This window comes from Filicampus tigris, chromosome 15 (genome assembly GCF_054856515.1).
Source record: "Filicampus tigris isolate MCC_2025a chromosome 15, RoL_Ftig_1.0, whole genome shotgun sequence".
In the NCBI taxonomy this organism is placed as follows: domain Eukaryota; kingdom Metazoa; phylum Chordata; class Actinopteri; order Syngnathiformes; family Syngnathidae; genus Filicampus; species Filicampus tigris.
Window position 1 is genome coordinate 18,070,929 of NC_141231.1, and position 21,838 is coordinate 18,092,766.

The 21,838-nt window shown below is 41.4% G+C and overlaps 2 protein-coding genes across 5 annotated transcripts in view; both read right to left on the minus strand.

Moving 5' to 3' along the window:
* The window catches only part of igsf9a (immunoglobulin superfamily, member 9a), a 39,516-nt gene extending 23,597 nt beyond the window's left edge, over positions 1-15,919 (minus strand). Inside the window, exons 1-6 of one of the 2 annotated variants that reach the window (XM_086053419.1) lie at positions 15,545-15,919; positions 8,517-8,611; positions 8,220-8,420; positions 2,367-2,513; positions 1,602-1,750; positions 808-919 (exon numbers count right to left, since the gene is read on the minus strand). In XM_086053419.1, the coding sequence (XP_085909545.1) occupies positions 808-919; positions 1,602-1,750; positions 2,367-2,513; positions 8,220-8,420; positions 8,517-8,577 (670 nt within the window). In that variant the 5' untranslated portion in view covers positions 8,578-8,611; positions 15,545-15,919. The other variant, XM_086053420.1, reaches the window with a different exon arrangement.
* Positions 15,920-17,289: 1,370 nt separating this feature from the next.
* LOC147135809 (transmembrane protein 230-like) lies at positions 17,290-21,322 on the minus strand. Of its 3 annotated transcripts, none has more exons than XM_086053496.1 (4): positions 21,178-21,297; positions 20,510-20,621; positions 19,763-19,885; positions 17,290-18,197 (listed from the first exon to the last, which is right to left on the minus strand). In XM_086053496.1, exons 2-4 carry the CDS (start codon positions 20,606-20,608, stop codon positions 18,057-18,059), a joined length of 363 nt encoding a protein of 120 aa, XP_085909622.1. In that variant the 5' UTR covers positions 20,609-20,621; positions 21,178-21,297; the 3' UTR covers positions 17,290-18,056. The 3 variants fall into 3 exon arrangements, with proteins under 3 accessions (XP_085909622.1, XP_085909623.1, XP_085909620.1); XM_086053497.1 differs by having other exon boundaries at positions 21,085-21,189; XM_086053494.1 differs by lacking the exon at positions 20,510-20,621 and having other exon boundaries at positions 21,178-21,322.
* Positions 21,323-21,838: the final 516 nt, after the last annotated feature.

Sequence of the window (21,838 nt, forward strand, 5' to 3'; positions counted from 1 at the left end):
AGCTCATCGGGCAAACATACTGTAATCCCTTCATGTGGCAGCGCTCCTAAATCAAGTATGATAAGCGCAGATAATATAACTTGCGTTTGAGGTAGCATTTGGAGCGGTTACATTTGGCCGACGACTTTCACTCGAGCAGCGATTTGAAATAGAAACTGCCGGTTGTGAAATGAAATTAGCATGCCGCGACGCAGATACAACTCCACTTCCATGTGAGCAGACAGTAGCTGTGGAACAAGATATGGTAATTGGCACTGGAGGGGGAGGTGGGGGGGGCGTTGTAATTGCCATTAGATGCCAAAAGATGGCGCCAAAGCAACGCATCTATATGAAACAGCACATGGGTGAGTTTTTCAGTCAATAATTGTGATTAGGGAAAATTAGGATTAGATTAGAAATGAGAAAAGATTCATATTTTTGAAGTTCACTCATTTATCTATAAATAATATGAAATTAATATTCTAACGTGCTACTTGTAAAATGAGTTGCATTTTTTGCTATTGTCAGCAATAACTGAAAAATATAACAAGGTGAACTTGAGATTTTTTTTCAAGGTAATGACCCCAAGTCACGAATGACAGCTTGTCTAATATTGTGGTATCGGTGTCGAATGCTATTAATAATCGTGTTCATCTTAAGAGTCCTCTGCTCCGCCACGATGATGCAAGAGAGGGAAAGTCAAAAATTGCATTGGCTCACAGCCACTCACGTACAGACATGAGGCATCCCAAAGGAACTGCCGCACAAACATCAAGACAGACAGACAGACAGACTGACTGACAGACTGACAGACAGGCTCTTACTGACCTTTTATCTTTACTTTTGTCTCAAGAGTCGCGTTTCCCTCCGAGTTGGAAGCGTGACAGCTATACTGTCCCGCTGACTGCACGCTCACTGCTGTCAGAGATAAAGCTTCCTCCTGGTAAACATGACATGACAGATACATGGAGGGGCTCCATACAAACATATACAAGAGAAGAAGCGAATGGCGAGTATGCGCCAAACCGAACAAAAGGCCAAAGCATAAAACGACATATACAGAGGCAATCCGCACGCGTATATAGTGTCGGCATACGTGTATAGGCATATAGAAGAAAATTCATTCTTTCTTTTACTTATTTATGTATATCGCAACCGTTTCAGCGGCACGGTGGTCGACTTGGTTAGCACGTCCGCCTCGCAGTTCAGAGGTCGCGGGTTCGATCCCGGCTCCGGCCTCCCTGTGTGGAGTTTGCATGTTCTCCCCGTGCCTGCCTGCGTGGGTTTTCTCCGGGTACTCCGGTTTCCTCCCACATTCCAAAAACATGCATGGTAGGTTGATTGGACTCTCTAAATTGCCACTAGGTGTGATTGTGAGTGTGTGTGATTGTTTGTCTCTGTGTGCCCTGCGATTGGCTGGCAACCAATTCAGGGTGTTCCCCCGCCTACTGCCCGAAGGCAGCTGGGATAGGCTCCAGCACGCCCCGCGACCCTTGTGAGGATAAGCGGTATGGATAATGGATGGATGGCAACGGTTTCAAGCACCAATATGAATATTTGATATTTGTTAGGAGACAATTCCTGAGCCAGGGCATGTCGACAATCAGTTTTCCCAACCATACCTGATCATTCCCTGTTTGAATCACACTGCCGTCCTTCAGCCAGGTGATGGTTGGAAGAGGGTTGCCGACGGCAGCGCAGACAAGAGAGAGGTCACCTCCGACCATGCCCTCCAGGACAGGGGGCGGGGTTTTGGTGAAGCTGGGGGCCGCTGGAGAGCAAAACATTTGATGATCTCTCTCTCTCTCTCTCTCTCTCTCTCTCTCTCTCTCTCTCTCTCTCTCTCTCTCTCTCTCTCTCTCCATATATATATATATTAGAGAATGACATTTTCATGCTTTTAGGCATTTCATGTTTTCTTTCGTGTCACTTACTCACTTTTAGACTTTAAGACAGACAAGGAATTATTCAATTTGAAAAGTACCTTCCTTATCCTGGAGATTGTCATTTTTCTCTGACATTTTCTTAAATTACACGTTTCTAGTATCTGCAGCCAAGACCTATCCAGGACCAGATTAGAGAGTTTACTTTCACATGATATTATTCTTTGAACCAATGGTTCCTTCCAGAGCTCTCTTCTATTCTGTCGGGGCGATGGCAATCTCGCTTGTCGTGAAGTGCCGACATAAGGATGTGAAGGCCGTACCGACGGGGCATGTCATCACTCATCTCTTGTCGCCTTTCGCTTACGCACTACGCGTGGATAACGCAACCTCAAGTAAAAATAAAAAATAGGGGGAAATGTGTATTTCATTTCGAAATGTACGATACAATTTCACAAATTACTCTCGTATTTTTTTTCTTTCCAAACAAGACAAAGTCCTCACCAATTACAGAAAGCATAACCCAGGTGCCGTTTCGAAGCTCCTCTGTGGGTTTATCTACTAAAAGGATCCGACACTCATACGAGCCCTGGTCATCCAGCTGCAGAGCCTCCATCTTGAGAGTGCTGATGTCCACCAGAGACGCCCGCCCTGCAGAGACACGAGCGCAGGTAAACCGCAGAGGACAGCAAGCGACAGTGGCGGTGTTGGATCTCTAAGGTCTGACATTTCTCCAACTGGCGGTATAATCAGTGTCGGCTTGCTATTTTAATCTGAGACATTGCCTGTGTCTGATACATAAAGTATGTGCAAAGCCCCAAAACAATCACATTTGCCAGGTGATGGCTCCCTAGACAGGTTAGTTCAGAGCATCAAGGTGTATTCCCCCCCCCCCTCCCTATAAGTCTGTCTAATGTAGGCCACAACGTCCTCGCTGAACCATCTTTATGAACACAGGCACAAAGGTGTGCGGAGGTCACTGAGATATCAGTGCGTGGTACGTAACACAAGGTTCAATGTTCTTGCAACCGTGCAGAGAGTGTCGGTCCTGACAGTCAGAGAAAAGCAGGAAGTTAAAGGTTGGTATGTTATTGGCGATAACACACCCTATTTACTTTTCCAGGCTAGCCGAAGGGGACTAAATCCACGGGGAATAGAAGGGAGGGTGGAGTTTAAATCGGCTAAAATACACTTTGATCACAGACGGGAGTTCAAAATGCAACCTTCGACCCATGGCTCTTGACTCTCTTCTCATGTTTACTAGCTCAGTGGGATAAATAGGTCACCATAGCACCACAGTGGAAAGGTTGGGCTGGGCCAACAAACGTGACAGGGGGGAAAAGGAGAGCAAGTAGGGCGGCGCTGCACTGAGAACATAACACACAGGATATATTCCTACAACTATATTATTAATTGTGGTAACTCCTTAACTATGTATTACTTTCTATACTCTATATTGTAACAAAGACCTCAACCAGAGGGGTTAACAAGTAAGCGAAAGGAAAAACAGCCAATAAAAAATAACAATGTATATTCTAAAAATTGTTTTTTTCTTGTTTTCCAAAAAATTATACTTATAGGGCAATTATGCTATGTGGCCGACGATATGTGAGCTATTCCTGTTTCCTCAGAACTAGAGCAATGCTCATAAAGTACTCATATTTAAAAACCAGGGATAAACCTCTAAAAAAAACTTTTCCACGAAAAATGGGGGCGCGCTTCCCAAAAAAAAAATAATAATAATAATAAAAAATAAAAGATAATACAAAATATTTTTCAAATGTTTTGACAAAATGAAAAAAAATGGTGTGTTGAATGTACTCAAATGTATTCCTTCACAAAATAAAATTGAGTACATTCAACAAAAACTTTTTTCAGTGGATTTAGGTGATTGTTGAACACATTTTTATGAGACTTGTCCGCCAAAAAAAGTCAAGTGAAGCTTGAATAATCTGAAATCTTAACATTCTGGAACAAAACATTTATCGTCATTTGAACAGCAAACATTTCCTGTAAATGTAATAAATGACAACACGGTTTGAGACAATGAAACACATTTTAAAGTCTTTGCCAAACACTGAAAAACAAAATCTTGAATTTACGCACTTTGATTTCGTCAAGTGGTTGCACAAAATAAAATCATCTGTATCCCGATAAATTCTTTTAGTAGATGTATAGTCTACTTAAAAATGTTTCTGGATCCAGATGATTATATTTCGTGCAACCACTTGAAGAAACCAAATTGAGTCAATTCAAAAGAAACTTTTCTTCAGTGAAGAATCATCCACTTTGAGCCCTGCCCCCTCAAAGCGCACTGACGGAAGTAAACTCACACCTCCTCTTGCCTGGAACATTCTCTCGTCTCTTCTGCTCACTGGCGCCTTTCAATTAGCTGACTGCTTCAAAACAATGTCTTCCATCAGATCAATTCAAGCGTGTGAACACCAGTCGCCTGAAGCATTTATTTGCCAAACTCGTTCCCACTGAAGTTTTTTTTTTTTTTTTTTCAATACTCCCCAACATTCATTTCAAGGATCAAGGAAAATTTCAAGGAACTGTCGTGGAACGTTCAACAACAGTGTGCAACTCATGAACAAAATGAGGTAGACGTGTTTACAATTGTGCCTTGGCATCTCAAGTCTGAAGTATTGATTTATGCGCATGTACGCCGAGGTTTCGCTTGACCACAAAGGGAAATGTTTCACCACTTACTGCATTCTCCCTCTTCCCATTTGGCATTTAAACCAACCGATCGGCCGCATTGTGAGCTGAAACAAACGCGGGTCATCCCAGCGCATGCGTTCATGTGCGTCCATGTCAGAGAGGAAGCATATTAGCCGTGTTAACACAGTGTGCAAGTCTTGTTCACACATCTGCACACAGTCTGTCCTTGCTGATTGGGATTGGATTGAATCAGGAAGAGCTCACGAAAATCACAGATAGACGTACAGCTGTATTTATTTTTCAGCAAGTATGGATGCAGAGGGGACTCGGTCCTGTTCACACAGCTGATGCTAATCCTCCGTTTTTTTTTTTTTTTACAGCTCTATCAAAACAAATACATTTGAAATCTTTTGGGCTTTTGTGAGCAATGAGCTACAAATCCATTTAAATCCCACGCATTGGCGAGTTTAAACATTATCTAACACAAAGATTAATAACGGACATGATCCGCCATTTGGAACGCGACACTGCCTCTTTATTTATTTATTATACGGCGACATAGAAAAAAGAAGAGACGCCGACAAACGGTAAACAACGGTTAAACTGAGGCATCCCCAAGCCGAAGCCTCACGACACCTGAGCACATGACCCGAGGAGGTGAAATCCACACCTGTTGTTCTTTAAAGCGCTCGTTTCCCATAATGCACCTGTTACTCCCACAGCCAAGTAGCCGTGTGAAGCAGCAGATTACAAAGCACCCCTTTCAAACCTTTTGTATGGCTGCAGGAGAGTCGTTTTTGTTTGTCACAGGAGCAGAGGGAGATAAGTTGACTGTTTTTTTTTTGTTTTTTTTTTTTCCCCTCGCCGTGCTGGATGATTTACGGTCGGTGCGGCTGTAGACAAACGTTGCGAAGGAAATTACAGGACAAAGGTGAAAGAAATTTAGGGGGTCCTGACTAACAGCATGTTGCCCTGCTTTATCTGACACTGTAACATCCACTGTTTATAAAACGTGACCTCAGAGTCTGTTGATGGATCGTCCTCAGAGTGGGCCAGAAAAGTGCGACCGTTCTTTACGGGCCTTGGCTGGAACTGAATTCAGCTCCGCTCCCACATGAAGTCATTCATCAGTCAAAGTTCAATGCTGATTTTATTGCGACCGTGTCATATTTCCTGGGCAGGTAAAGTGAAGGGAGCGGCATCCCACTCAGACGGAAAAAGAGCCGATCCTTTGACAAACACAAAAATGTCCCTAATGTTGCTCTCTACTTAGCGTGGCGATTACCAATTTGTTTTGATTTAAAGTGGAAGTCAACCCCAACATTTTCTTTACAATATGTTCTATGCGGGTTCACTCGTCCAAACACGGCATTCTGATTAATATTGCATTTGTGGAATATGAATCAAGCAGCAAAATGCACCCGTTTTCAGCCATCTCTGGGGGCGGCCACTCTCTGAGATGGACAAAACGGCTGGATTTTACGACTGAATTTATATTTCACAAACGCAATATCAATCAGAATGCTGTGTGTAGACTAATGGAACTGCACAGTACATATTATTGTAAAGACAATTTTTGGGTTGACTTCCATTTTAAAGTCATGCTGATGCACAGTAGTAACTTCAAATTACAATAATTTTGCATGCAGTTTTTATTAGATTTTTTTTTTTTTTTTTTTTTTACTTGAGCTGTTTATTCCATTGTATTTAAAACACCCTCTCCACCATCATTTAAAAAGCTTGGCATTTTTGACTCATTCCTACATTCCCTGGGGAAATCTCAATATGACATTTAAATGTGCCACCGAACGCTTTCTCTTCATTTCCTCAAAGGTGTTGACAGACACAGCGAATATACTCAAGTCGCAGCAGCAGGGAAAATATTTTCAGTCTTATCACTAAGATGGAAAACATTGCTTCCATATGTGTTGAGCAGCAGTGACATGCAAAGCAATAAATCTCCCCACCTCAGGGAAACGCACTGAGGACAACCAAGCTACAACTCAACAATGGAATACAAATGTAAAGCCGAGTATCACATCGATGAATCTTTGTTTTGCAGCCCATGTCATGTAACAAAAGATGCCACTATAGTAACGATTGATTACTCTGAATTCTGCTCGAAAGAGTGAAAATGTTTAAAAAAAGAAAAGGTCGTTGGTGAGATTTCCTGAATTTTACTTTTTTATTACTTTAAGAAATATTAATTGCACAAAGTAGTCATTGCATCATTTATACGCTTGCTATGCTACATAATTATTTGCAACATACTGCAGCTTTTCAAATGCATCTCATGGCAGTGAATGAAGTGATTTTATTTTGCTTTCTATTATACGAGAAGTGCAAACAGACAATTTACATGCATACAGGAAAATATTTGAACTTGCCAACAGGGTGGACAATTTTTGGCCGACGTTGGCATTCCTTTGGCAGAAGATGGACCTTCGCTTAGTGACATGATTCAGTTAGCAAGGTGACTATGTGCTGTTAATAGATTTGGGTGGCCTGTAAATTGCAAAGACGCGCGTGTAATGGACGGCCCTTGAAATGCACTGGAAAAGCACAAATCTGCAAATATGCAAATCCGTTCCGTGCCGGATTGCGAGTATGCGTTGGTCGAATGTATTCAGAATTTTGAACGGGTTTTTTACATCAATTGGCATTTTCGTTATGACAGAGTGGGCGTGTAAAGCGTCTGAGCATATAAAAAGATGATAATCAGCCTCCACTGGCGCGAGACAAAATACTCCACTGCCAAATTAGCACAGCATTGTGTGGGACATGCCAAAATCACATCCATCAAATGAAGGAAACACATTTGACTGGTATGTGTGCAATTGTTTGGCCACATTCTAATAGCACCATGATGATATTGAATAGTAAAATGTGTCCGTGAGCGAGCCGCTCCGCACAACCGCACACGCCGCTGTTTCGCCATAAGAACTCTCTGAGAATCACTCTGAGGTTCTTAGCCAGTGACTTGGTAGCTAGGCTATCTGAAGTTCCAGCATTGTCACTCTTAAGAACACATTACCTAAAACATTTCAATGTCTGTCCGGCAGCAACCCAAGTAGGCGCATAGGTCGTATTTCAATTCAGATAGCAATGTGGAAAAGAGTACTACACAGACAAAAAGGCATATCTGAAACCGTTCGTTGTTGGTGAATATAAAGGATAACCGCAGCTACACAAAAAGTAGTCTCAGTACATTGATAATCGTTTCCCCCGAAGGCGTTCTTTGTTTTCAGGGCTGTGGGCACAAACGATGATGATGCAACAAAAGTAAGATCCTTCTAAAAGTGGCTCCCACAGAGGCGGGTTTTGAAAGGCCAGAAAGGTGCGGTTGCGTCTTTTGTCGAAGAGCCGTGTTTTGTTATGCATCGCACTCTTTCCATGGAAATCACCGGGACTGAATTTCACAAAGAGAGCCTTCATCAGAGTTCTTGCAGACAACTTTTGTGTGATTTCGTGAGAGTTACTTTTGAAAATTGGCTGTCAAATTCATTCTAGAATGACAAAACTCTGATGAAAACGAAGAAGTTCGGCCCGTTATGCTCCAGCGATCAACTGAGTGAAACCACACTGTACCTATTTTTTTTTTGTTTTGTTTTTTTGACAATACTTCCACAATATGTAGCAAAGCTAATCAACGTGAGTACGGAAGCGATCGACTGGCGTCATCAGTTTGCTCACCCGCATATTGTGGATGGACATGAGGCGGGTAGGATCCAAACTGGATCAAAACAGGGATGTCGAGCTCCTGTCGAAGCCATTCGACCACATACAGTGTCCCAGATGACACATCGGCTGAGTCGGACGGATCAACAGTGCAAGGCAACTCCACCACACCGTTGACCTTTCCGCGCACCTCCGGCACTCTCCCCTCAATAGTCCCTGTTGGGTTACGTGAAGCAAAGGAATACATATGCTCAATTTGAAAACATCACAAAAATATACCTTAAATGTGCAGTTGCACGGAAATGTACTTACAGAAAAGGCAAAAAATAGCCAGCGCTGACCGAGTCTGCAAGTAAGATCTTCCTGACTCCATATCTGTCGTTCAAACAATCTGAAGCATGCTCAATCTGTTGGCAAAAGGCGCACAATTGTCACACTCCCGTCAATAAGTTGGCCACACACGCGCAAACGAGCGTCTGTGAAAGCACTACAGCTTGAGGTTCTATTTCTGTCACCGTTTTACAGACACCGGGAAAGGAGCATTTGGATTTTTATATAGCTTTCAATGATTGGAATTCATCCCATGTCATTACACAAATGGGTATAGTTGCTTCAGTAGCCAGAAAACACCCCCGGGCCCTTTTATCTTTCTATGAAAGTAAATGTCACAAATGTGGTGTAAATCTTTCGAGAGGCATGTGCATAATGACATCTTGGTGTTTTATTTAGTGCGCATCAATGAAGGCATTTGGCTCATACAGCACTCAAGGGCAAAGATACGACGAGCTCTTTTGTGGCTGATACTAAAGCATCGACGGTTAACAGGGGGAGGAGCTACGTGGTGACCAGGGGTGGCCGTGACCACCCTTGGTCTCTCTCTGCACATTGACTCATTGACTGCCAGACATTTTCAGACCCTCTTTTCTCCAAACGTTTGGAAAAAAAAATGGAAAAAAATGTACATTCCTGGGATTGAATGGCTGGACTGTGAAAAGACAAGTAAATTCGTCAATGGCAGTGAATGAGTTAAGGGGCAGATTTTGATATTCCCGCCATTTTCGCATGGATGCAGTATTCTGACACCCCGTGACACTCTGCAATTTCATTTACTTGAACTATATAGAGTCTGTAAAGAATAAAGATACAATTGATTTGAACTTTCTGACTTTGTCTTTAGTCAAACACATTCGATCCCTGCAGTCAATGTCAATTCATAGATAGCAAGCAAACAACATGGATTGAGAAGTCAATATTAATCATACCAATCAACAGTCATGGTTTCATGAACGAAAATATAAACATTTCTTGTCCAACACATTCATAATACAAGCAGGGAGTAAAAAGTAAAGTACAAAGCAAACCTAAGAATTTGTGGAGAATTCAATTTTTTTGCAAAATGGCGTCGTCATCGGTGACAAGTTGTACAGTACACTCAAAGTTGCCTAATCAATATGTTCTTCTCACTTCCAGGTAGGTGCCAAATATTGGTGGCTAAAGTTTCTAAACCAATGACGATACCTCGCATTCACGCGACATGGAACAAGGTTGAAAGACATTTCCCGCAAAAATCCTTTCCATTTCCCGCATCGTGTCAAGGGCATTGCTAGATCGGGGAGAGGAAAAATATACAGGATCTTACGCGGCATCCTCCCAACCCACCTCTACTTGTACAAAGGTTTCCAGCCACAAAGCTATTGTCACTGCTCTTTGTAAATCAAAGTCACATTGAAGACCGCACGGCCCACATAAAGAAAAAAATAACCGAGAACGAGAGACATCATCCCTTGACGAGCGGCAATCCCGGAGGGTTGACACGCTTGCTGACACCATTGTCTTTCAACCACGAGTAGGCAAAATACCCTTTCACAAAGTTTAATATAGTCCAATAATCTCTGCTTGGACAAAAAGGGTATTGACTTATTGCTGCCAATGTCATCCGACTGCAATGGTTCTGTGCGCTGACAAGTGGGTTTTCCACCAAAGCAATTAGGGCACATAGAAAGATCTTGAATGAGATGCCCCTGGCCGATGTTTAGGAGACCTAAGTTAATGCTGGTGCGTTGTACCTCACTTCCACCAATAAGTATTTTGTCGCTGTCCTGTGAAAAACATTTTTTTTTTTTCATTTTTCTTATTCTTACATAAATGGTGTTTCCGCGTTACAGACATAGCATTGTGAACATTTTTGAAGTTTCCAAAATTGGGGATACGTGTTTTTCACAGGACAGCGACGATTTGCAAGTCACCTTGAAAATGTGCGACTTTTTATGATTTGCTCAGTTCGTCTACAAGCAACTGCTTCAAAAGGTTGAGAAAAGTCCAAATACTACGAAAAGGTGGAGCATCCCTCTGAGCTTTCCTGAAACAGGGGAAGCAGCGTCAATGTTTACTTTGACTGTCAGAGCTACTCTCGTCTTATATAACCCAAAGAAAGAGCAAGATGTTCTTCAAAAGAGCACTGAGCATGAAAGGAAAATACCCAGATGAGAAAATACCAAATGACGGCCATTGACACATGACTGCCTGATGGCCCCTTGTCATTTCCCTTGACATCATCAAGTATATGACTGGCTTCAAAGCCTCAACAAGGACAGGAACCATGTAAAACTTCAATCATTAATTGAGGATTTTCCCAAAGTGGTCATGAGAAGGTGAGCTGGATTATCCAATAGGGATATATAATAATAATAATTGTAATATATATTTGGTCGTTGTATATCTATCTATCTATGGCAAACATGCCAACCACTAAACCGTGGTCCTGGCCGTGCAAACAGATAGCACATTTGGGTAGAAATATGTCAGACACAAGACATTGGACACTGTATTTTAAATAGAATGCACTTTGCACTGTTTCTTTGCTGCTGCAACTTCTGCCAACTGCTGTAGCCAGCCAAGACTTCCCATTTAGGCAAGGTGGTCATGTGGGCAACCTGTGTGGGTGACGTCGTCTCCCCGGTTATAATGTGGGACGAGGGTTCGTCAGCGTGTCAGAAGGCCAAGTACGGAGGCGTAACAGGAATGAAATGAATGAAGAAGGCACTCGCAAGCCTTCTACCGTTTTCACTGCGAAAGAAGGAAAATCAAATTCGAGAAGAGCAGTAGAAATCAAATCTAGAAAATTCCAGCGATAACAGGAAAAGGAAGATAGCATTAACGCAGCCTAGCCATGTTATTTACCACCAACCAGTGAACAGTGACCTAAACTCCAACCAAGTTGTGCTGAAGCAGCAAACCGCACTATAAAAACTGTTCAACGCCTCAAGGAAAAGTCCTCCATTAAAAGTTTGGGTGTCAAACTATACCGTTACAGTCGGCCATAAAACAAATGCATCCATTAAATTGTGTTGAAGGCTTTTTTCTGTCTCTCAGTGTAACCGACTCTCCTCATCACAACCCTCATCTGAAATATCAGAACTCATTGAAACAAACCATTTTAAGGCTAATTTGACTGATACTTTATTCAAAAAAACTTTATAGAATCAGATGATAACAATCCTGAGGAGAACAGACCTCCCAACACTTACTGACACGGCCAATATGCACAGCAGAGATATTTAATTTGTGAGCACGATGTTGACGGACACTTTTATTCCACTCGGCGAGATATAGCGGAAATGAAAGAGTTTGCTTTTTGCAGCAGAAGTGAAAAAGTTGTCAGCGGAGGTGCTCCCTCGGAGAACAAGAGCGAGTGAGGGAGGGCGGATAAGCCATAAATCTTTGGGGAAATAATAACTCACTTTTTGTCAAATATGAATTAGGCAGTCGACGTTAGATTAACGACATGTGGCATATTTTCTTGATTGCGGCCTGCCACGTCGTCAACGTGCGAAACTTTCTGGGGACTTTTCCTCACTGCCTCTCACCGTGATGATGCACCACGACAAAACGATGACCACAGAAAAGCTATGGCAACGTGTACAGCAACGAGAAACGGGAAATGCATCAAACGTCGATCTTTCAAGCGGCATCGAGTGCAGTGACGCGGGATTCATCGCAAGGTTGATGTCGATAGATATGATCAGACCGATTAATAACATTCCCCCGCTCACAACAGCCGATGCACTTTGTGTAGGATGTATTTTATTCTTGAATATGAAACGGAAAGAAGATTTTGATTAGCATTTTCATTTCATGGCTGGGCCCCGGTCTGAAGGGCCGCGAAACAATTACACAGGCTGTCAACAGCTGCAAAATGTCTTCCAACACACTCCCATGCTTGGGCAAACAGCACAACGTTCAAACACTTTTTCACAAAGTCAAAGTGAACGTGAAGGGTGAAAATCCACCGTAATGCGCCTGTTTATCGCTGTTTGACTTGACATCCTGATGTTTCTATCCCTTTCCCTTCACCTTTGTACAAGCTTTCTGAAATGTATTCATGAATGCATAAACAGACCCAAATGGAGAGTGTCTGTTGCAATGATTAAGCAGCGGGGACTTTCCCTGTTTGGCACATAATGATCACTTGATTGTCTAGTCCCTTCCAGTTGACTCCCTCTCAATAACTCATCAAAATTAACTTGATTGGATGAGACTCAAGAAAGCCTGCAGAGCATCTGACATGTGAAGGTGGGCCAACAAAAAAGATCAATGGAAACGTTGTTTATGCCGCTCTTGGTCGGCAAGATTTAATGTTCACGGCAAAAGTAGTGAGGCAATCAAGCGAAACGGCGATTGCGTAATATCTTTTGTGAATGGAAAAGAAAAGAGGGAATTATGGCAGGCGGAAAAACTCATTACGTAGCAAGAAAATGATTCGGTGCGAATTCAATCCGAGAGCTGTCAAATGAAACAAAACCCTGACAAGGTGAACCACAAAACATGGCAACATCGACAAGACGCTCCCTTGAGATTTGCGTCGACGGGGCTCCTACTCCCGTGTTGACTAACGCATGCATAAACACACGCATGGTGACAGCACAACAAACCATTTAAAAGAATCATAAATGAGCAGGTGATTCGAAATAGAAAGACCCCAGCCCCCCCGGTCTCATCTTGATTTATCAACTGGAACAAATAGAGACGGTGACAGAAAAGCTGTCGGAAAGTGCCCCTGTTGCTGTTTTAATCTACATAAGGGGAGGAATGGAGGCCCGGCTGATTGATCGTGGTTCTGTAACTCATCTATCAGCGGTTCTGCCTCCTATAACTGTGAAGGCAGCGATAAAGGGGATCCTGCGTTTGTTTTTGGATTCAATTCCATCTCCTCTCCTATGAATTGCGCCACTGTCTGTTCTCGTTTGAGTCAAAGCGTAGCAAATGTCCTTTAATAATGTCATAGGTATTGATTTCAACAGTGAGTGCACTGTATCCTAAAGGGAAAATGAATCACTCGTTGCTCACTAATGTTGGACTTTTTCAAGGCTGCTCATGACAGCAAGTTCAATTGGACATTAACCCCTGCGTAAAATAGGGAGGCAAACAAAAAAAAAACAGTATGTGATGGCACTAAAAGAGAATGATCACTATTTGGTGAAAGGAACACATCCGCTATACCAGTAATTCCCAACCTTTGTTGAACTGAGGCGCGTATTTAAAAATTCGAAAAATCTCACAGCACACACCCAAACAAAAAGTATTTGAAAATGGGCATCAACAACATATTCACTTTGTATGGATAATATCAATGTTGCCACACAAAACCAAAGCGGTTTGCTCGGCGTGCCGTTAAATAAGGCCCACCTCAAAACAAAGGCGACCTGATTTGCACTGAATTCCTTAAATGTCGAAGAATCAATGTTTAAAACTTTGCTCAATACACATGTACACAAATAACTACAAAATGGAAGTGGTGGTGGAAGAACATTTTGCGGAATCCAATGTATATGTCCATGAGCTCACGATTGACGAATGACAGGACAATTTTCAGTTGACAGAAGTGACAAAATGGCCGCCACCAGAGATCCCCAAATGGATTGTGTTTTACCCGACATGTTTCTCAGTGCAGCAATGGTATTGAATTCTCTCTTTTGAAAGTATTCCTGGTGTAAGAGCAGGTATTTATCACCCCTGAGTGGCGTCTTTGTCAATCTCACAAGAGTAACCTCGTCAAATGGATAATTCAAGGTCCCAGCTATTGATCGGCCCAACGCACCTTACATGCTACTAGTCATCCTTACATCTTTTTTTTTTTTTTTTTTTTTTGCTTACCCTCACTAGGGTTGCTGTCAGTGAGGATGTTTACCAGTCAGTATGTTTGCTTGTCAGTCACTCGTCCAAAGTCAGCTCAGGCGTCACCCAAGTTAAGGAGAAACGATATCGAAAATGGACGAATAATTTAAAAAGCATCTTAGTGTCGGATAATCCAGATGCACACTGGATGCGTACTATTCATCCGGTTCCATTCAGCCAATTTATCCTTGTATTTTTTGATCAGTAGTGATTCAACTCAAACATTCGCAAATAAAGTAAATCGTCATACAAATATATTTCAATGCTAAGAGAACTAGCCTGGCTTTGAAAAGGGTATACAGTGGTTAAAAAAAGTGTATTAAAGAAAAATCTTCTTTGGCAAATACTGCACTGTGACACTACACATATCTTTAACTGACATATTAAATTTGACTTAATTCAATTAAGATGGTTCCATGACAATTAGAGGACTTGTTTACTATGCAGTTTTGTGGGCATGAACAAGAGAACACTTCCCCTTGAAGTGCAAGCATTCATCCAAAAAATAGATTTTTCCGGGCAAATAAGTCAAATTAAAAAAAAATGTCACATCAAACATTTCTTCTTTGAACCACAACTGATGAAAAGTACGTTAAAGTCTAAAAACATGGCCCTTATGTAAGGTCTCTCAAGATACTTTACCTGTAACATAAAACACTAAATGTCTCTACCTTGGCAGCTCAATTGGAGCTTTGCGATTTAAAAGCTTCTGAAAGCTGTAAGTGTAGTTGGAGCTCTTCCACAGCCAAGGCAAATAAATACAGGGACTCGCTTAAAACATCAAATTAGACTAAATATTTGTTGAAAAGTGACACAAGATGCTGCTGTTACGTTAGCGCCCACAGAAAAGTCATTAAATGCATGAGACAGTCGCAGGATTAAGAACAATGAGGGCATCTCATCCTTTTTCTGGTTTCACCTTCAACTACTTTTGAGAAAGTACTCCAAGCTTTTCCAGCAAAAGGAATAGTTTACCGTGTGACCTAAAAGGGTCACTCAAAATTCACTTGCATTAGAAAGAAGGAAACCAAATAAAAGTTATTCATGTTATTAGTAAACACAACTTACGTTTAGTGATATCCAAGAATATTAACAGCCGAAAGAAACCCTTGTAAAACAAAAATAGATTTTCACGGGGATCGTGTGGTCATTTAAACGCATCGTACCTGTAGCTTAACTGGCGGCCTCCGCGTTAGTAGTATCTTTTCCTTTTTTTTTTTTTTTCTCTGTTTTAAATAAGGGTATCCTTGTTGTGTTCGGTTCAGTCCAAGTGGAAGTGAGTCATCAGGAGCATCTGGCCTCGCTTCTTTGTTGCTCCGAGAAACGAGCTGCAACGTGATACCTGTGGCGACCAAGAGCAGGTAACAGGTGTCTGTTTCGCATCCAGGTGACCAAATCAGCTTTCAGCTTTCCACACCACACTGCTCTCGTGTCCTCCTCCCCCCTGCAGCCACGCACGAACCCCACTTTGCTTGTATTCAAAAGTCTTCGGCTGCCACATTTCCAACCAAAGCACGCTCTTAATAGCCGACCCAGACGCAGACACTTAGCTTGTTGCAGACGAGTAACTATTTATATTTTTTCCGCCCTAAATCCCCCTGGATGGGGTCCACTACTGTATAGTAGCGACCACAAGAGGGTGTCGTTGCCCTTGCACTTAAACGGGAGGTGTCATACGCTCTCTGTCCAAAAGTATTGGTACAATGCACCTGCAGCCAGTGGTGGTCTTCCATCGAGCCTGCACATATGCAATCCGATATGATGTGCCGCGGAGGTAGATAGCTTTGCATCATCTTCGGTGACAGGAGACGCTCCAAAATATTAGAATGCCGCTGATGTTGCAAATATTTTTGATATGAACATGCGTGGTTTTGGGCAGGTTCACTTGTTGTTGCGTGGTATTAATTCGAATTTCAATACAAGAATCGATAAACAGGTCCGTTAAAATGCACTTACTGCAAAACATATAGTGGCCTAATTCCAAATCTGCCCTCGTGTTTTCTTCAGTACATCAAGTTTTTACAATAATAATCGTAATAATCTAATAACAATGTAAAATTATACATTTAATTATATTTATGAATTAAGCGTTCAACTTGGCAACAGGTGGATTTGTTTTCTGAATCCGTATTGCACAATTGTCAAATTTTAAAACAAAAAATGAAAATATCTCAAACACCTGATGTGCTGGATTTTTTTTCTTTTTTTAAATCAGCGTCCAAAACAAGTTTAGCGACACATAAAGTCATCTCTGATTAAATGTTGCTGTTGGCCGGTGTTATCAAGCAATAATAAACTCTGCTGAAGATATCTTACGGTAATCACGCCAATGTTTCTAAGCAAAATACTTGTTATAACGGATCAATTTTAATGTCTCCACAAGGGGGCACACATTCTCTATTACAAACGCCTATCATGATGACGTCATGACAAAAGAAAAACATGTCACGTAACGTTTTTTTTTTTTATGTGGCCAGTTTGGCTCCACATTTTGCACATTCCAGAAATCGCCACTGTGTGCAGTGAGTAAAAATGTTGAGAAAATGCGCAGATGTTAGTATTTATCAGAACGCCATTCTTCTGCTAAGTTACACGTCTGTGAGGGTTTTTTTGTCCATTCACCTGAATAACTTTAATCAGATCACATACAGCAGTGCTTAACAACAAAAGTAGAGTAAAAAATATTGTAATGCAATTTTTGTGTTGCTAATTTGTGACTCATTTCTAATAATTTGTTGCTTGTTTGAATGAATAGGATGGATAGGTATTACCTTGGCTACTTTGTACATTTTCCCCTCTCCTCATTATTACACTACAATGTGCCAATGGAGCATGCAATATTGTTTACAAGGAAAAAAAAATCTTACTACTGTGAAATAACCATGTCACCATTTCATTAAGACAAAAAGAATCACATTTCATGTATTTACTCAAACAGCATTCCAATTTCTTCAGCATACATAAATATTTTCCTGCATCTATTATAAGGTAACCGCATCGCATTTCAAAAATATACTTTTCATTTGATGAAACATTCAAATTTGCATTGTGCTGCAAATAGTTCGGAGCTAGAGCCGCTCATCCGCAAGGACAATATATCGGAGGGATGCTCTTCTTTGTGACTGCCGCGGTGCCCTTAAGCAAGGCGCTGAACCCCTCCCTCACTTTGTATGTCAGCTCATGGGAGCAACGCTTGACTCTGGCAACTCTCGTGCGTGGTCTGATGCCTTGTGTGGCGTGCGAAAAAAAACATCCAGCCCAGTGTAAAATGAATTCCATAATTAAATCATAAATTCATTGGAAATAATAAGCGCACGCAAATATTGCCTTTTTAAACAGCGACGCAACCGAGATTCCCAGTAACAAAACAGCAGCTGTCTAAGTGTGAGTATAGTAACAGAAAACAAAACGGTGGTGTTTTGAGTCAACCTAACATGCTTTCAGGATTTCGTCTGGATTTTTGCCCTTTCTAGAGGTCATGCTTTAGAACGTTGCCGCTGTTTGCTTCACGTACGTTCACTGGCTGTAAGCAGACACAACCACAGAGAGTAAGCTTAAAGCCGCCACAGTCCACCTCGGGATAAACATGGAGTTCCACTTCTGAAGAGCGTAATACTTTTGTCTTATGTCTTATATTTTATGGTGGCATTTGGAGACAGTCAGCATCTGTGGCTCCAATCAGTCACCGAAATCTGGGATGTCATCATAGGAGTAACCTCGGTATCCCTTGGCGGCGTAGTAGGCGATTCTCAAGTGGTAAAATCCAGGAAGGAAAACAAGAAGGCCAATGATGATGACAGGGACGGTGCGATCCGGGTGCTGCGGATAGACAAAGCGAAGGAAAACAACAAAGTTAAACAAAGTGGCATGCTGGGTTCCATTTATAGACATTTTTTCTGCATGCTTGCCCAGAAACTGGAAGCTGTGACATGCTAACCACAACTGGTTTAGTTTCAGCACACGTTTACCTTGATGCTCCAGATGAAAATGATATATTAAACATGTTAACATAATGAGCGTCAAGCAATACACTATTTTCGTGCCCGGCGCAAGTCACGCGCAAAGTGCAGTCTAAAAGGGTGGAGTTTGTCTTCTTTCTGTATTTTCGTAGACGGGCGCAGTTCCGAATGGATGTTTGCGCCGTTGTGGGAGTGACCACAGCCGACTTGATTCCGGGCCAATCAAAGCGGTTTACCTCATTCCCTTTCAATTGGGTGCAAGTGAGGCATGCAGTCTACATGGCGCAAGCATAACGGACTCGCTGGAGTCCATGCAGGAGATCGGCACGTGTGCTGCGGTTAGGTTAGTTAGGTGCTTCTAAAAATATATTAGATGATGAAAATAATCACGCATTCAATAAACTGATTTCTATAATGATTCAGAGGGTTCAATGCGCGCTGTTGTCATATTTTTGAATGAAATGCAATGACATCCATCACACATTAGTCTGCCTGCACCAACATTGCGTTACACCACCTGCGCCAAAACTTAGACCTGCTTTTAGGTGGGATAAGGTGCTTGCTTTCTGTCTGGCTGGATGGGACACTAATCCCGCCCAGGAAATTAATTGCCGATGGGGGTTGGGGGGCAGCCGTCACGCCCTTCGAGTGGCCACAATACAGACCGGCTGTATGGGATAATTCAGACATTTTCTCGAAATATCCAATGGCCACAGTTGATGTAATTACATTCGCCTTCCTTTTGCCTTCTTGTGCACTCAACTCTAAACATGATTCCTCCCATTATCCATTGTCGAAACTAAAAGATATTGTTTGTGTGCTTTTTAAATGGCTTCGCCTCTATGTCAGAGCACATTTTCTGCAAACAAAATCTGCAGCCTGGAAAGCCGTCACATTAACCTCCTACTGATAATTACAAATTTGATACGTTCAGACTGTTATCTCCCACATGGCGATGTGAATTTCGGAAGTAGAAAGCGCAGTGGGGAATCCGCGGGGGGGTTGGCACCCTTGGGTCAAAAACATCAGACTCCTATTTTAACATACACTAAACTGTGGTAGCCTCGAAAGGAACATAGATGAAACGTGGCAGGAGGACAATAAAACGCAGAGGCAACTCGTTAATTACATCTATTTTTAAAGCAGGATTAAGTGCAGTGGGAGTGTTTTAATTACCGCCGTGTTTGAATGTTTGGCTCAGGACCTGCTAATTAACACTAAAAGTAAAAATATTGATTTCTAGAAAAACATACCGGTATGTATATTCCTTTTCAGCCGTCTATGGAGACTTCAATTAATAACTTACAGAAACGCTGCCGCCGACAATATAATGTCACACGTAGGCATGTTTTTTCACAAATAAAAAAATCAGTGATTAGGTGAATTGGCGACTGCCAAATTACGAATACGCAGGTGTCCACTCACCTCCACCTCAATGGTGCCTGACAGAAGAAGCGCCCCGAAGATGATGAGTAAGGAGCCAACCAAAAAGAGAAAGACAGCCAGCGCAATTGCCTTGTAGGGGACCTTTGGAGGACTTTTCTTAAACTGTAAAGAACAACAAATTCCAAGCTATTTCCACATTAACATAATTTTCCAGATAAGCAGTCTGCTTCCATTAACGACTCCAGAAATCAGTGAATAAATCACCAAATCGCATGATTTGGACAAATTTAAGTTAAACAATGGCTCGAAACGATTACTCGATTATTTAAATGGTTGGCAATTTAATTTGACAATCGATTAGTTGTCCATTAATGAATTAATTTTGATACCTGTACTTCTTTGTAATAGACGATTGATTGTAGTTGATTGTAGAATCTCTCTCATCATGAATCCTTTTTGCAACTGGGGACTACAAATTCCTTAAAAAATAAACCCTAAAGCTAGTTTAAAACCCTACTTTAAAACCCTAAACCCTCATTTAAAAGCCTATTTGAAACCCTACCCGCAGTGTAACTACACATTTACACTTTTGAATGAGTCAGCTCAGCAGGGTTTCGATTAAGCATTTTTCAATAAGTTAGGTCTTATCTTTGGTTATGCTAAAAGGCGGTCTTCGCTTCTTGGACCTGAAGTACCCTTACAAGGTTTCGTTATGGAATTAAACATGTCCATGTGTTTTTGTACCGCAAACGCTCAATCAAGCAGTCGAAAGAGTGAAGCCGGTACCTGTAACTCAATGTATCCGTCATCGTCTGCCGCGAGACGAGAGTATTTGACCTTGTTGAACACGCCAGCATCCAGCATGTTGCCTCGGCTTGCTTTCATCGCATCAACAAAACTGCATGAGAAAGACACACATACAAGTTATACTTTCACTTGCTTTGATTTGACTGTAATGCTGGACGAGGCGTGTAGGTCTCAAAAACTTCTGCAAAAAAGTTAAGTTAATTCTTCATTCTTATTTACTTCTGTCTTTTTATTTTCTAATAGTTCGAGAGACCACTATACAAATGGAAATCCAAAGTTTAATAAATCTTCACAGGGGGTACATCACTGAAAATAAAAATCTGCTTTCGAAAACGTAACAGGAAAAATACAGACGCGCAATTTATCATGTTAATGAGGGCAAGAAGCATCAATTTTTCTTTTTCACTCTCACGTTTGCTACGATTAGGTTAAATCTACGTTTACTTTGCAATGTGCATGACGATGAAGTACACTGAATTTAATTTCAAAAGTAATGCTTCCTCATCCATCGATCGGCCTTCAGCTAGGAGGTATTATTAGGTAATTACTCATACCTATACTTTTGTCGTCATCATACATAATGCTGCTTTGAAAGTTCACAAAAATGATCTTCCCCTTAGTTTGCATCCTCCATTTTCCTTCCATACCTTCAGCTGACGTAGACGAGGCGTCGATACTCTGTTAGCTGAAGTAGACAAGGCGTCTTTTATGTTTGTAGCACCATGTTGTTGTGATCCTTGCAACTCTGTCGTCAACTTCCTCATTGCCTCGGCTGCGCATGCGCTTTGACTCACGAGCTTTTGTTTTTCAAATGATGAATTACTGTTCAACTTTATAGCGTGACAACATCATATCTTGAAAGAACGGGATAAATTCATACTATACTGTAAAAAAAAACAACAACAACATTGTTATAACTTGAAACATACTTTTGATGATAGCCTTAAAGTATGTGACGTATTCGTACTTATATTCGTACGTATACAACAACAACATAATAATAATAATAACAATAATAATAATAACGAGGATGTATTGTAGGGCTCATGAATATCATCTAAGAGCGCCATTTGTTTTCATAGAGTCCGTGTTTTTAGATCACATAGCAAGAGCTATCTGAAACATGAAAAATAAAGGAAAAGAAAACAAATAAATACAGAGGCTGATTTCTGTGGCATTCGCAATATAACTTTTATAAATAACTAACTAAACTCTGCAGCTGCTTCTGGTTCAAACAAATTTAGAAAGCCAAAATACTTGCAGCAATGAGAAATTATTCAAGTTTGGTAACTAAGTCAGGCGTATAAT

What these genes read in the sequence shown, in the direction of transcription:
- LOC147135809 (XM_086053494.1), bottom strand. Translation starts at nt 21,294, where the DNA reads ATGAGGAAGTTGACGACAGAGTTGCAAGGATCACAACAACATGGTGCT. An exon ending in CTCGTCTACGTCAGCTGAAG is followed by an intron (nt 19,886 to 21,177) that starts GTATGGAAGGAA and finishes TGTTCTTTACAG; the next exon opens with TTTAAGAAAAGTCCTCCAAA. An exon ending in CAGGCACCATTGAGGTGGAG is followed by an intron (nt 18,198 to 19,762) that starts GTGAGTGGACAC and finishes GTCTATCCGCAG; the next exon opens with CACCCGGATCGCACCGTCCC.